The 15,789-nt window shown below is 39.4% G+C and overlaps 1 protein-coding gene across 1 annotated transcript in view; it reads right to left on the minus strand.

Moving 5' to 3' along the window:
- Sbno1 (strawberry notch homolog 1) overlaps positions 1-14,184 on the minus strand; it is a 36,569-nt gene extending 22,385 nt beyond the window's left edge. Inside the window, exons 1-12 of the mRNA XM_076922896.1 lie at positions 14,084-14,184; positions 12,519-12,615; positions 11,179-11,339; positions 9,739-9,872; positions 9,505-9,595; positions 7,302-7,463; positions 6,359-6,494; positions 6,179-6,284; positions 5,928-6,081; positions 5,216-5,398; positions 3,523-3,620; positions 1,576-1,727 (exon numbers count right to left, since the gene is read on the minus strand). Coding sequence (XP_076779011.1) covers positions 1,576-1,727; positions 3,523-3,620; positions 5,216-5,398; positions 5,928-6,081; positions 6,179-6,284; positions 6,359-6,494; positions 7,302-7,463; positions 9,505-9,595; positions 9,739-9,872; positions 11,179-11,339; positions 12,519-12,615; positions 14,084-14,113 — 1,504 coding nt within the window. The 5' untranslated portion in view covers positions 14,114-14,184. The remainder of the gene's footprint in view (positions 1-1,575; positions 1,728-3,522; positions 3,621-5,215; positions 5,399-5,927; positions 6,082-6,178; positions 6,285-6,358; positions 6,495-7,301; positions 7,464-9,504; positions 9,596-9,738; positions 9,873-11,178; positions 11,340-12,518; positions 12,616-14,083) is intronic.
- Between the last annotated feature and the right edge of the window lie 1,605 nt (positions 14,185-15,789).

Genomic DNA, 15,789 nt, shown 5'->3' on the forward strand with positions numbered 1-15,789 from the left:
TGTGTGTGTGTGTGTGTGTGTGTGTGTGTGTGTGTGTGTTGCCCTGGCTGTCCTAAAACTTGCTCTGTAGACCAGGCTAGCCTCAAACTCAGAGAGATCCATCTGCCTCTGCCTCCTAAATTCGGGGATTAAAAGTGTGTGCCACAACTGCCCAGCCTAAATTTAGTGTTTCTAAAGACCTACTGTGTAATATTTTAGTTTGTGAGTTGAGTCTAATGAGAAGTGCAGACAGCAAGAAGGAAGAACAAAGCAAGTTTACAAGAACCAAGAACTGAGGTATAGGCACTCAACAAAAAACCAGATGTATCAATAAACTCAAAACTGATGGAAAAGAAAATGAGGAGCTGGAGCAAATCATATTATATGCATAAAATTCTCAAATCATAAAACTAAATAAAAACTCAAGATTAAGTTCAAACAGAACCAAAGTCACCAGGCGGGCGGTGGTGGCGCATGTCTTTAATCCCAGCACTTGGGAGGCAGAGGCAGGTGGATTTCTGAGTTTGAGGCTAGCCTGGTCTACAGAGTGAGTTCCAGGACAGCCAGGGCTACACAGAGAAACCCTGTCTCGAAAAAAACAAAAAACAAAAAACAAAAAAAAAAAAAAAAAAAAAAAAGGAAAATTGTTGGTTTGAATTATCTAATATTTAAAAAAAAAAAAAAAAAAAAAAAAAAAAAAACAGATTTTGAATGCTCATAAATTCAAACCAACAGTCCAAGAACTCTTATTAATGGAACAGGGAAAATCTAACTTCCTGTGACGCAGCAACATGTCAGCTTCTCTAAGATACTACTGATCATAGGACACCATTACTTCCTGTGCTCCTCAATTAAAATGTACAGGGGTGTGCTACAGTGGCAATACCCACTCACTCACTTCAGGCACATTACAAATATGAAAACCACTGAAATGCTTCAGCAGAGTGCTTGTCTGGAAGCCTGAGGAGCTGAGGAGGACCCCAAAACCTACATAGTCAAGAGGGGATCAACTCCTGCAATTTGTCCTTTGACCTCCACAATCACAGTGATACATGTGCACCCATGAACAAATGTAATAAAAAAGATTTCAATATGAAGAATGTGTATCTTCTCATTTCTGCAATGATTACAAGAGTGTCAGGTCATTAGTCAAACAGGACAAAAAACACCCAATTACATATTCTAGTTTATAACAATCCAAGCTAATTAACAAACATGAATATAATTTCTAATAATTAGTAAGTACACCAAAGCCTCTTAAGTCTTAGTCAGAAAGGCAAACATAATTCCTGCAACCCCAGATGCTCCAAAAACTGAAGCAGGAAGAATGCAAGCACTACAAAGTTCTACCCAAAACCAGGGGTGGGAGGATAGGGCACTGACCAGCCAATACAATGTGACAAAGCAGAAGCTCTGACAACACAAGACTAAGTGAACCCAGAACAATCCTAACCATCCCTCTAATTTCCTAAGACTACAAAACAGGAAAAAGTATCAGCCCCTTCCTACTCAGGAGAGGCAGGAGCATAAAGTAACTAACTCCAAACAGAGCCCAACAGCACAGTCAGCATCAACTACTTAAAGCAAAGCACTCACCTTTCCGCTTCTTTATTTTATTTTCTTTACAAGGACTATCTCTTGGTGAACTGTTGTTACTTGGGGCTGTCAAATCGATTCCTAGCAAACTATAAAGTTTCTTCCTGTCTGGAGCAGGGAAGTGTTTTTCAATCAGTGACTGCAATACCCCTCTGTAGGAAAAAAGCAGTGAATCTTACTACTTCATGTGGTACCTGTAAAGTCCTTACTAAATATATTTAATATGTTTTATTTCATAAATTTCATCAATTTTCATAATTCAGCTCAAGTAAATTTTAAGAGAAGCCTGTCCAATAGCATTACGCAGGATATACACCCATCTCTTATACTTTGTAGTGTTTAATCAGTAGGACAGAGAATGACGAAACGGCTCAGTGCATAAGAGGTTGCTCAACCCGAGTGCAAATTCCCGACAAAACAATTAAAAACAGCATGGGCTGTAACCCAAACATAGGAGGGCGGAGAAACTGATCCTGAGCGCTCACTAGCCAGTCAGTCTAGCTGAAATGGCAGGGCTTCAGTTTAGAGACCCTTCCTCAAGAGTGAGTGAGCAAAAGAAGATACTCAACCTGCTGCTGTCTATAAGTACGTACACAGGAGCATGCACTACACACTGGTGTGCACACATACACACACTATCCATACACAAGAAGCTATTAAGAATAAAGGGTTTAAGGAGGGCATAATAGTATTTGCCTGTAGTCAGAACTACTGAAGGAGACTTAGGCAGGAGATGTCTTAAGCCCAGAAATTCAAGGCTGGCCTGGAAAATATAGCAAGACTCTTTTACATTTAAAGATGTCTTTGAAACTTAGTATGCTCCACACTAACAACATAAATGAAATACTACCCAAGTAGCTTAACATGTGAATAGTAGAAATTTCTCAATGATTCAAAACAGAAAGATTATTTCACAAGTAGTTTTCAGTGACAGAAATTCTCAAGGCTCTTGGATGTATCCCCCAAAAGGGTACAGCACAGCCTCAAAGCTATCATGATGATTTATTATCACTGAACATTTTGTAAGATTTAATAAAAATGTTTAAATTTACTTCATATATATGGCTTTTTGCCTACATGTATGTCTGTTAACCACATGCACACCTAGTACCCTAAAAAGCCAGAAGAGGGAGTCAAAGCCCTTGGAACTGGAGTTGTAGTTGAGAGCAACCACAGACAGTGTTCCTAAACTGAGCCATCTCTTCAGTTCCCTCAATTAACTATTTTTTTTCCCTTCAGGATTTTAAGACAGTGACTCACCATGGCCTAGAATGGCCTTAGACTCTCAGACCTGCTGCCTCTGACTCCCCAGTGCGAGGAACAAAGGAAGGTAGGTGCCACTATTTCTGGTCTTCAATTATCATCATTTAAAGCTTTGTGAAGTTATAATTTCAATTTCCACTTTTCATCTTTGTAAAATTTTATTTTAAAAAGAAATTAAATGTCTGTCTGTATAGGGCTATGAGGTACATGCTATGTAGGTACTTTCACAGATAAGAGGGCACTGAGCTACCCTGGGGCTAAGAGTTACACATAGGTGTTGGGAACTACAGTCAGGTCCAATAGGAGAGCAATAGGGGTTTAAACACTGAGCCATCTTTCCATTCCCCAAAATTGAATGCTTAGAGCAGATTTTATGATATGTCAGACTAAGTGTCACTCAAAAGAGCAAGGGTGATTTGAAAAACACAACACTAAATCTGAAGTTAAACCAGCTTCAAGATTTATAAAACAAAACCCCGCTCTTTCTTAAGTCTTAAATACTCTATATATATAGTCAGCAAAATGCTCAGCCTTTCAGGATCACCATTATCTATCTATGATTTTCCAGATTTATTACAAAGGAGGAAAGCACGGAACCCTGAAAACTCAGATGAGGGCAACATTTAAAGGAAATGCTAAAGCTTCATCTAACTGAATATTCAAAAAGAAATGTAAAGACATTACTTGGCAGTTGAAACAAAGTCATTTAGTTCTCCTCCACCCTCTTCCAAGGCCTCTAAAGTTCTGGCTTCTCCTGTAGATTGCAGACCAATTACAACACACTGAAAAACACAAAATACACAGCTATGAGTAATATACTATGGCTTTTCACCAAGGCACATGCTAAATATCTAGAAAAAAAATTTTTTTTTAAGGTCAAAAACTGACCCAACACATTTAAGTAGTTTGGGATTCATCATTTATTCTATGTGAGCTAGCTAATCAAAAAGGGAGAAACCCAGTCATGGGAGCACACGCCTTTAATTCCAGTACTCAGGAGGCAGAGGCAGGCAGATCTCTTAAGTTTCAGACAGCCAGGGATAAGAAAAGACCCTGTCTCCTTCCAATCCCCAGAAAGTCAGAGGAAATACACTATAGAGAACATGACAAAAGTCCCTGACCTCACGGAATGCATAATGCTTAGTGCTTTGTGTTGTATGTGTGTGTGTGCGTGGGTGTGTGTTTCACTCTCTATAGTACTAGCTGTCCTTAATCTCCCTGCCTCTGCCTCCCAAACTTTGGGATAAAAGGTGTTTAACACCACTGGCAAGGCAACCCTTTGTGTTTTAAGCAGATACATAACCAACCAAAGCTAGCAAGCTTAGGGTAATACTTACTTAGGAAAAGAACACTCCTGAACAAACTAGACAGCATTTATCTGTTATACTAAGCTGAAATTTCTAAACAGTCATCACTGAAGGCCAATTCAAACGATGATATAGCCATAGCTGGCCTTGAGCTTGAGATCCTCTAGTGTCTATCTCTCACGTGCTAGAACTATACACACACACACACACACACACACACACACACACACACACACACGCTACCTGGCACTTTTCTGGTTTTTCCTGTTTTGTAGGACAGGTTTTCTCTGTTTAACACTTAATCTCCTAGAATATACACTGTGTAGACCAGGCTGGCCTTGAATTCAAGAGACCCACCTATTCTTCTTCCCCAGTGCTGAGATTAAAGGTGTGCAGTACCATTGTTGGTTTAGAATTTCTTTTTAAGGATATTTCAAACTCTTTAATACAAGACAAGTTATGGTGGCAAATATCTACAATCCTAGTAGTTGTGATGCTGAGGCAGGAAGATTGCCGTGAGGAATTCAGCCTAGACAACCCACCAAATTAGTGTCTATGTTACAGAACAATACTGGCTCAAAACTAAACCAATGATAAAATAAATTATGAACTTAAAATCTTACTGCAATAGTATCTTTAGTAGTATTTTTGGTCCATTTAAAAGACTACTCCAGAACTAGGCATAGTGGTGCACGCCTTTAGCCTTTAACCCCAACACTTGAATCCCTGTGAATTCGAGTCCAGCCTGATCTATATTTTGAGTTCCAGGATATCCAGAGCTATATAATGAGACCCTGTCTCAAAAAGCCAACCAACCGACCAACCAACCAAACAACCAACTAAACTAGCCAAACAGCAGTGGTGTACACATTTAATCCCAGCACAAAGGAACCAGAAGTAGGTGTATCTCTAAGCTTATTTTAGGCCAGCCTGATCTACAGAGTGAATTATAACAGGGTTACAGAGAAAAACACTGCTCCCCACCATCAAAGACTATTCCAAGTAAAAGATCTCATTCCACAAAGACTAGCTAGCTGTGCAAAGACTACACCAGATATCCTCCAACTTACCTTCCCATTCTTGATTTCCTCCCGGGCGAGCTGTACCACCCTTTTCACTTTGGATGCTATACACAGGTACTTAAAAAACCTCTGGTGAGCAGACCAGAACTGACCCCACATAGACTTCTTCATTCTCTGCTCAGCATCAATCAAATCTGCAGCTTGCTGAAATCGCTCTCTAGCGATAACCCACTGAAAACACAGACAACATATTACATAGATCATTGAATGTTGTTACTTAAAAGTGATCCCTTACACATGTTGGCACATGCCTTTAGTTCCATCTCTCAGGAGGCATGAGAATCTCTGTAAGTTCAAGGCCAGCCTGATCTACATAGCATAGGGACTCTAGACGAGCCACAACAACACAGTGAGACCTCCATCTTCACAAAAATTAAAAGTAACTCAACCAAAATAATCTGCAGTCACTCGGGAATGCCTGGACAATTTTTAGGATGCTCATATGTAAATGTCTCACAAAGTAGACTACCTAGAGTCATCATTTTAAGATATGTTTATACTGGAATTTTGAATTCAATTTGAACTAAATATGAATGACTATAAAAAATAAAAACACAGAAAATAAGCTCAAATAAGCAACTGTGATCATCTATTGTTTTAGAGTCTAAAAAACATTCTTCTATGTTGAAAATGTTTCAATGGATAATACTCATGAAAAATAATTACCAGGCACATTAACTACATTGACAACACTTCTTACCAGCTTGACTGCTTTGTTATACATTTTAACATAGCTTTGAGAAAGAAGAACTTCCTCAATTTTGAAGGTCACTCCAGTAAAGCTCAGCTGTCGTGCAATGTACATTCCTCTAAGCTTCATATCCATAGCAACGATTTCCATGGCACCAACACCTCTGAACAAAATTAAAACACACAGTAACTTTCAATACACAAAGCAGGAATTCCACACAGAAACAGTTCTGGCAAAAACAGTGCCACAAGTCTCATTACCTGCGTTCTACAGCTTGTATAAAATCACTGAATTCTCTGAATGGAGTCCCCTCGCCCCATATTCCAAGACGGTTCATATAGGCCATGTTGCGTGGTTCAGAAGCACCTAGTAATCATCCAAAAATGTTATAGCTGCAAAAGGTAACATGCATATATCTTTCTGATTAAATGTATACTCACCAGTGGCGCTGGCATATACAACTCTTGCTTTTGGCAATTTGTTCTGAAGCTCTAAAACAGCCAAGCCTGTCTTGGTTGGCTTTGAAGAACCAACAGGACATAAGTTTTTTGCTTTGTGACATTCATCAAACACTATCTGTAAGGAAGAGCTGAGGAATATATCACAGGGCAGGAACTACCTATTTCAGAGTGTGGTTGATTAGAACAGGGGCCTACAGGGGTCTTAAGATTCCATACATAAAGAACTCCTGCCGGGCAGTGGTGGTGCACACCTTTAATCCCAGCACTTTGGAGGCAGAGGCAGGCGGATTTCTGAGTTCGAGGCCAGCCTGGTCTACAGAGTGAGTTCCAGGACAGCCAGGGATACACAGAGAAACCCTGTCTCAAAACAAAACAAAACAAAACAAAAACAAAACAAAACAAAACAAAAACAAAAAAAAAAAAAACCTCTCCCTGCCCTGTCTCTATTCCTTTCCTGTATACTAAAAATCTGAGGCATTCAGTCACTTCAGCTGCAAAATTTCTTTCTTGACAGAATGCAGGAAAGGATCCACTGAGGCAAGAACTATGCTCTACAGGTGGAGTTTCAGGAAACCATAAGCAACTGACAACTAAGTTAAAACAGCACTTCAGAACGTGGGGTTCTCAGGACAGCAAGAGCTGTACTGTAAGCAAATAAGGTGGGAGGTACTAAATACTGCTTCCTCAGTCTCCTCAAACACTCCTTTATCGTGGGAACAGGCATCGTGAACCCCAGTGGGGAAGAGAGAATATAGTAACCCACGAAACACCTGACAGTGACTTTATAATTTCCTGGAACTGGAATCCTGGGACTCTAACTATATCATCCCCCCAAAACTCACTCAATCTCATGTTTTCTAAAGGTCTAACTCCATGTAACTCTTCATGCTATTAAAACTCAACAGTTTCTACTGAAGGATACCACTCCATCGAAGTCGTCACCACACCAGTGCAGAAGTTGTTTTAACCTGGTCTTATATTTACCACCAGACTGGCTTTCACCAATAAGGGAAGAATAGGTAGCAAAAATAACACCTTTTTTCACACTCCCATTGTGTTTGGAAGAAATCTTTCCATATTTAAACTAAAAAAGAAAAGCCAGAAGAATTTAATTAGTACACTTTCCTTGCAGCAGTATCTAATCAAATTTACGATACTCAATATAATAGGTTCATGACAGACTCTGAAAAATCAATACATATATGACAACTTATGAAACTTATTCTACAGAGATACACACATATCACCAAAATATCAACAAACAAACAAACAAAAACCTATCAAATCAGCTTCTCTACAGAGGTTACAGCACTGGCTCCACGGGTACCTGCTATGCACCCATTATAAGCAAAACTCAGACTGGGTTGAAGAATAGAGGAATATGAGCAGAAGGTTTAGCAAACAGGTTGGGGGCAGGGGTGTGATTCAGTGGTTAAGAACAGCACTAGTGGTTCTATCCCCAACACCTCCATTCTGAGTAATGTGCCCATGGTTACACTGCTCAGTAATAAACATAGCTAGATGTCAGATGCATGTTTTAGATTTAAACTGCAATCATTCAAAACACAGCACATTAACTGCAGATCTATTCAACTAAATACAAAGTAATCAGAAAAATCACTGACCTACCAGAAGAAAAGCCGGTGAGGACATGCATCTCAATAATAGGCTACATATGAACATATGGAAAATAGATTTACATTCTCTGATTTTCAAGTCTAGTAGGGAGATATTTGTAGGAAACTTTGTAACCAATAAAAGGCACACAGTACATATTACAATTTACAGACTTTGAGGCACAAGGTTATAAACTCAGTATTTGGAAGTCAGTGGCAGGTAGATAGATCTCTATGAGTTTGAGGCCAGCATGGTCTACATATTGAGTTTCAGGACAGCCAATAAGTTCCAAGACAGCTAAGGCTACACTGTGAGACCTTGTCTCAGAAAATAAAAGGAACAAACAAGATTTATGCCAGGCATACTTAATATTAGCACTAGGGAGACACTGAGGCAGGAAGATAGCTGTGAGTTAAGAGACCAAAATGGGCTAATATATGTAGTAAGACTATCTTAAAAACAATAAATTGTGCCAGGTAAACATTCTTTTTTTAAGATTTATTTTTATTTTTGTGAGTAAACTATCACTGTCTTCAGTCACACACCAGAAGAATACATCGGATCCTATTACAAATGGTTGTGATCGGCCAGGCAGTAGTGGCGCACGCCTTTAATCCCAGCACTTGGGAGGCAGAGGCAGGTGGATTTCTGAGTTTGAGGCCATTCTGGTCTACAGAGTAGGTTCCAGGACAGCCAGGACAGCCAGAACTACACAGAGAAACCCTGTCTCGAAAAAAACAAAACAAAACAAAACAAAAAAACAAAACAAAACAAAACAAAAACCTCACAAATGGTTGTGATCTACCATATGGTTGCTGGAAATTGAACTCAGAATATCATAAAGAGCAGTCAGTACTCTTTAACCTCTGAGCCATCTCTCCAGCCCTAAAATTCTCTTTTTTAAAGATTTATTTATTTATTTTATGTATATATGAGTATACTGTATGCTGTCTTCAGACACACCAGAAGAGGGCATCAGATCCCATTACAACAGATGGTTGTGAGTCACCATGTGGTTGCTGGGAATTGAACTCAGGACCTCTGGAAGAGCAGTCAGTGCTCTTAATCACTGAGCCCAAGCACTAAAATTCTAATCATGTTAAAACGTGTTTTAAATACAGACACCCATTTTCTTGTTTCCACATTAACATAAGCAAAGTCATTCAACTCCATTGTTTTGTTCACCAAAGTTTATAAATCAAAATAATCCTCTCCAGGCTACACGAATGTGTTGACTATGGTGATGGGTGCACTACTTTTCTACATTGTATATACACAGGCATAGAAACTAACACCTGAGACCAAGATGACAAAGCCATTAGACCATAGACCATGCCCATATTGTCTGCCACTAACACATCCATGGCTTGGCATGTATTATGTGGAATAGCTCACTTAATCCTTGTAAAAAACCCAATTCCCCAACTCTCCCTGAAAATTATTCTCATCTTATACATAAGTCAGTCTGCACTGATTGACAGCCCCACTGAACAAGGAAACTTCCATACCTTATTTAACGAATGGACCAAAATGTTTTTTGCTCCAATATCCCTTAAATCTCTTTCAGCATCATATTTTAAATCATTTGATACACTAAACCTGTATTAAAAAAAAACCAACAACAAATTAAACATCAATTATAGTTTTGGATAGAACAAAAGAATAAAGTCAGATCTTGACACTATGAAAAACATTCATTTAAATTCATCCTGATATGCTAATCAGTCAGCCTTGGAACTTACCACAATGCTCTTTTTCTACTCAACAAATAGTTTTCATATATGATCCCTGCTATCGTCCGGCCTTTACCCACACCAGCGCCATCGCCTATTAAGAAGCCAGCACGGTCTCCATTAGGGAGGAATGTTTCATGTTGCTAAAAAGGAGATAAATTGGGAAAATGTACTGTCACTTTCTCATCAAAGCAGCTACTGACAAGCAGGCCATATTTTAATAAATAAGCTCCAATGAAAATCACCATGAAAAACTGTCATCATTACTTACACCTTCATGCAATTTGAAAAAAGGATGACCCCTACTATGAATATTCTCTATATAGAGGAACTAAACTTTTCCTTTCTACCCTGCCATGTAAAGCCAACAAACTGGTGAGGTGGCTCCTCTTCTACTCTGCACACCTACCTGCCTGACAATATGCCAACTTTCACGTGATATGTAAATCATGGGGATAGCTGGCTAGTCACAACATTGCTTATCTTAAAGAAATGAAGTTGAAACAAAAATCTCTTCTAGTCTAACTGAAGTGAGTACCAATCACACGGCACATCACCAATAGCACCTGAGCAGCACAGGGCTGACAGTTTAACTATGCAACAGTATGGACACTCAAGTCTTTAGGCAAGGAAAAAAAGAGGAAACCTATACCTTAGATTCCAAGAAGCACAAGTCTTAGATCTTAGAGAAAAGACACATGCGGGTTCCACACTAATGATTGTCCTGTGTAACATTAGAGGTCATAACTTGTTATTTCTACTAGCAGGCACACTCTCCAGATAGCTGCTGTACCTTCTCTTTTCCTAATAGGTAACTTTTTATTTTTGTTTTTCCCAGACAAGGTTTCTGTATAGCCCTGGCTATCCTGAAACTCACTCTCTATACCAGGCTGGCCTAGAACTCAAAGATTTGCCCGCCTCTGGTAGGATTAAAAGCGTATGCCACCATCAACTGGATAACACAGAACTTTTGAAAAATTCTGTTTCTAGCGAGGAAAATTTACCTTTATTAAAACTGTATTTTATAGGGCTGGAAAGAAGGTTCAGTGGCTAAGAACACCTGCTATTCTTCCAGAGTCCCAGAAGTTTGATTCCCAGCATAGATCAAGTAGATGACAACTAACTGTAACTCTAGCTTAAGGTGGAAGGGATCCTACTTCCTCCACTGGCCTCTGTTATTACCTAACATCTGGAATACACTGGAGACACATACATATGAATAAATAAAATGAGCCAGGTATTATACACAACTTTAATCCCAGTACTAGAAGGAAGAGGTAGCTCAATCTTTGAGTTTGAGGCCAGCCTGGTCTCAGAGAGTTCCAGAATAGCCAAGACTACATGAAGACTTTGAATGAATGAATGAATGAATGAATGAATGAACAAAAGAAATTTTTTTAAAAATTAAACTTTATGTACCAACATAAACCATAGGACCTAACTAATTACCTGGGCCGCGTAGGTAACTGCCTCAAGCTGCAGTGCGGAGAGCCAGCCATTATCAATGGTCTCTTCAGAGATGGAGGTTTTGTACCAAACATCAGGAGGAGTGACACTAGACAGAGAGCTTGTCTCCACCACTGCATCAGGGTGACGCAGGCCAATTTTTACTAAAAAAAAAAAAAAAAAATTTTTTTAAATGTTTAAGTCATTTGAGTAACATTTCCAGTCTTATTACAAGATAGTACAATATTTGTCTCATGACAGAGAAAACACTAACTATTCACTTTGAGTTTCTATATAAAGTTACTAATTGTAATGTCCTCAAATTTGACAAAAATTACTTTCTATACAGTTTAGAGATAGATGATTAAAAGATCTAGTTAAAAAGCAGACCTTCTCAGGAGACACAGGCAGGCAGTGTTGCATGCCAGCCTCACACCCCCAAACATAGCTAGATATGGTACCACAAACCACCAGTCTCATCTACCAGGAGAGATGAGGTGGTAGAATCACATCAGTTAAATCCATAAGCTGAAGGCCAAACTGAATACAAGGAAACCTGATATCAAAGGTTAAAAAAAAAATCTAGACAATTTCCCCTCTTACAATGTACTAAAAAGGTTTACATTTCCATACAAAAGCTAAAAGTTAGCTTTCAACATCATAGAATGACCACCAAGAAGTTATTCACATTACACAAAGGCAGGAAAATAGTATTAATAAAAACCAACAAAGTCAGACCTAATGGCTCTTAACGGCAATCCCAGTATAGGATTGACACAGGATCAAAGCAAGCATAAGCTTAAAGCCAAAACAAAAGGGTCTGGACTCCAGGCAAGGCAGCTCACACCCTCACACCTCTCAGCTCAGTGCTTCAAGCAGTCAAACAGTCCATCTCTAGGAGTGGGAGGCCAGCCGAACAAGCAATTCTAAGCACACAGAGAACCTGTCTCAAAATACAAACATCAAAAGCCCCAAGAATCAAAAGAAAGTTCCAATGTGCCTATGATTTGGACACGGTGTGAAAACTAGTGTACACTCACAATGTATATTTGTATCTCCGTAATTCACCTTAATTTTATAATCGATACTTACATAAACAAAACTAGCTAGCAACAAAATAAACAAACCCAAGTATTTAGTGTCATGGCTTTTAAAGATTTTAACCTCGCTGGGCGGTGGTGGTGCACGCCTTTAATCCCAGCACTTGGGAGGCAGAGGCAGGTGGATTTCTGAGTTCGAGGCCAGCCTGGTCTACAGAGTGAGTTCCAGGACAGGCAGGGCTACACTTAATTAAGTTCAAGAGGAACCTGAGTCTGTCATTTTGACAAATCCAAAAGACATACATTTTATTGGCATGTACTCTGCATAGGTCTCTGCATGACCCATTTCCTCCTCATCTTCTTCTTCTGGTTCATCTTCCTCTTTAACAACAGGAACCTTCTGTAACACAAAAATACAACCAATCAGAAGTATAGAGACAGAGGCCCAGAATCTGTGGGATCTTTCCTGCCTGTCCAAAGGTAAGCAGCAATGACAACCTACACACAAATGAGCCACCCACAGGGTTCTACACCCTCAAGTCACCAGCTGGAATGACTTTGCCCCTCAATGCTCACACATTTCTCTCCAACCCCAGTCTCTCTCTTCAACCTAGTACTTGAAAACATAAGGTGTGGGGATGAATGGTAGGAATATACCAAAAGACAAGTTATCAAACCAAGACTTTATAGAGCCGGGCGGTGGTGGCGCACGCCTTTAGTCCCAGCACTTGGGAGGCAGAGGCAGGTGGATTTCTGAGTTCGAGGCCAGCCTGGTCTACAAAGTGAGTTCCAGGACAGCCAGGGCTACACAGAGAAACCCTGTCTCGAAAAAAAAAAAAAAAAAAAGACGACTTTATAGAATATGCAAATATAAACAAGGAGGGCCATTTTCGACATTTTTTTTCCTTTCTCTTTGCAATTACTCCTCAAACCATGCAATCCACCCTACACCACGATTAGGCCCTTCTTCGTTTAGCATGCATTCATAACCACAGTCCTTCAACAGAACTCCATCTCCTACTGCCATTTCTTCTGTACAAACTGGCTCACTGACCTAAAAGCAGAACCAGCAAACAGCACCTCAGTGCCTATTAGTGCTCATTCTGAATCCCTGTCAAAGTCCATCATTCCTACTCCATAAAGCCTACATAGGATTAGTCATGGTGTCCGGTACTTATATCCCAGAGCCTTTATTATACCTTTCCTTCCCTCAGTTTTAAAGCAGTGTGCCACCACACTCTCTCTACATTATACCTTTTGATGTTTCTCATACAATACAAATAAAGCTGGTATTAAATATTATGTTTACTGCAAAGGAACTCATGAAGCAAAGTCCTTAGAGACACTCACTGCAGAGACACAGTACCACCCAGAAATACAACCTAATGAATACACAGCCACCTGACTTGAGCCACACAGGACTGCCACAGTTAAGGAAAAACTTAGTGTAACAACTCATCCAGATCACTGCGGGATTTGATACCACCTAAACAGTCACTTATTTGAAGTCTACCAAGTTATTAAAAGTATGGTAAACACTATGCTGTCCTTATTCCTCATCAGGTAGATGAATAAAAAAGGTCAGCCCTGCAGAAACACCACTACCTGTGAAAGATGTGAGCTAAGCCCTACTAGGTTTTTGTAACTAATTAACCTACTTGCAGCCAACAAGCTTCCTGAGACCTTTCTTTCTTTCTTTCTTTTAAGCCCCAGACAAGGCTTCTCCCTGGCTGTCCTGGAACGCAGTATGCAGGCCAGGCTGGAGTTGAACTCAAAGATCTGCCTGCCTCTGCTGGGATTTTACTAAAGTAGTTTTAATCAAATAACTTTCACATTACACAGAACTAGTACTACTGTTTAAAACTCACCATGGTGGGGGAAAAACTCCTCATCTTCATGTCATTTATCCATATCCTTGCTACTTCTTTATTAGAAGACTCTTTTTTAACTGCACCATTACTGACATCAGCTGCAGGAAGAAAAATAGATTACATTTTACACGCCTCAATTTTGTTTCCTCTAGTTTAAAAATTTAGCAGTTTATTAATTTATAAGAGGGGCTGGAGAGACGGCTTAGTGGTTAAGAGCACTGCTTTTCCAGAGGTCCTGAGTTCAATTCCCAGCAACCACATGGTGGCTCACAACCATCTGTAATAGGATCTGATGCCTTCTTCTGATGTTTCTGAAGATAGCATACAGTATATTCATATATACATAAATCTTTAAAAAAAAAAAAAGAGTATCAAAAATTGTACCACCAAATTAAGCATAACCATGAAAGTATTCAAATTTCTGTAGGTTATTTTGAAGATTTACTTAATATTTTTTTGTATATTTATATGTATTGTGTACCATATGTGTGCAGTGACTGCAGAGGCTAAAATTGGGCATTGATCATCTTGGAAGTGGAGTTACAGTGATTGTGACCTGTCTTGATGTGGGTGCTGAGACTCAAACCCAGGTGCACTCAATCACTGAGCCTCAAGGCTGTATGGTTTTATAGAACACTTAAGCAAACCAGTAACTGAAAAGGGAATATGGCCTGTGTGAATGGAAAATGTTTTTAATCCCAGCACTAAGGAAGCCATCGCAGGCAGATTTGTCAGTCTGAGGCCATCCTGGTTCGCACAGGGATTTCCAGGCCAATGGGGGCTATATAGTGAAACACTGTCTCAAAAAAAAGAAAGGAAAAATAAAAGTATGAGAAATTTTAAAATTGTGAAAAAAAATTTCATAAGCAAGATAGATTAGCCAGAAGTACTTAATAATTTATTACAAATACCAAAACCCAGCATTACTTGTGAGATTCCTTTCTGGTTTACTTAAAACAAACAAAATACAGGCGGCTCCCTTAAGTAACACATATACAACTGGAGCAATACAAAGATTAGCATGCTCCCTTGGCAAAATGACACATGAACTCATGAAATGTTCCTTTTGTTTGTTTGTTTTTTTACAAAATGGAGATCAACAAGACAATAAGCTAGGGAGATGGCTTACTCAGCAATTTGCTCACTTCCCAGACATGAGGGCCCAAGTCTACAGGCTAAGAACCGAGACAGCTAGCTCGCTGTTGCAGCATATGCCTGTATTCTCAGCAAAGGGGAGACAACAGGATGCTTGTGGTTTGTGAACAAGACAAAGTAGCCATGTCTGTGAGCTCTGGGCTCAGTGAGAAACCCTGCCTCAAACAAGGTAATGTTGAATGGAGGACACATGGCAACTTTACACTCTTCTGTTACTTCAGCTCCAAGGAATCTGATACTGTTTCCTCCCTTCCATGGACAATGCACACACATGGTACACAAATAAATCCATACACATAAAAATTTCTTGAAACTGAAAACAACAGTAAGAAAACCACTACACTTAGCCAAATAAGGTGATGCATGTCTGTCTCTAATTCCTGCAGTCAGGAGTTTGATTTGAGGCAGGGTAGTTACTAAGTATACAGTGGCCCAGGCAAGACTGTCTCAAAAAAAAAAAAAAAAAAAAAAAAAAAATCTTTACTATAGTTTGAAATAAAGGAAGGAGAGATGGCTCAGCAGTTAAAACCACTGATTGCTCTTCCAGA

Source organism: Arvicanthis niloticus, chromosome 24, assembly GCF_011762505.2.
Source record: "Arvicanthis niloticus isolate mArvNil1 chromosome 24, mArvNil1.pat.X, whole genome shotgun sequence".
Classification (NCBI taxonomy): Eukaryota; Metazoa; Chordata; class Mammalia; order Rodentia; family Muridae; genus Arvicanthis; species Arvicanthis niloticus.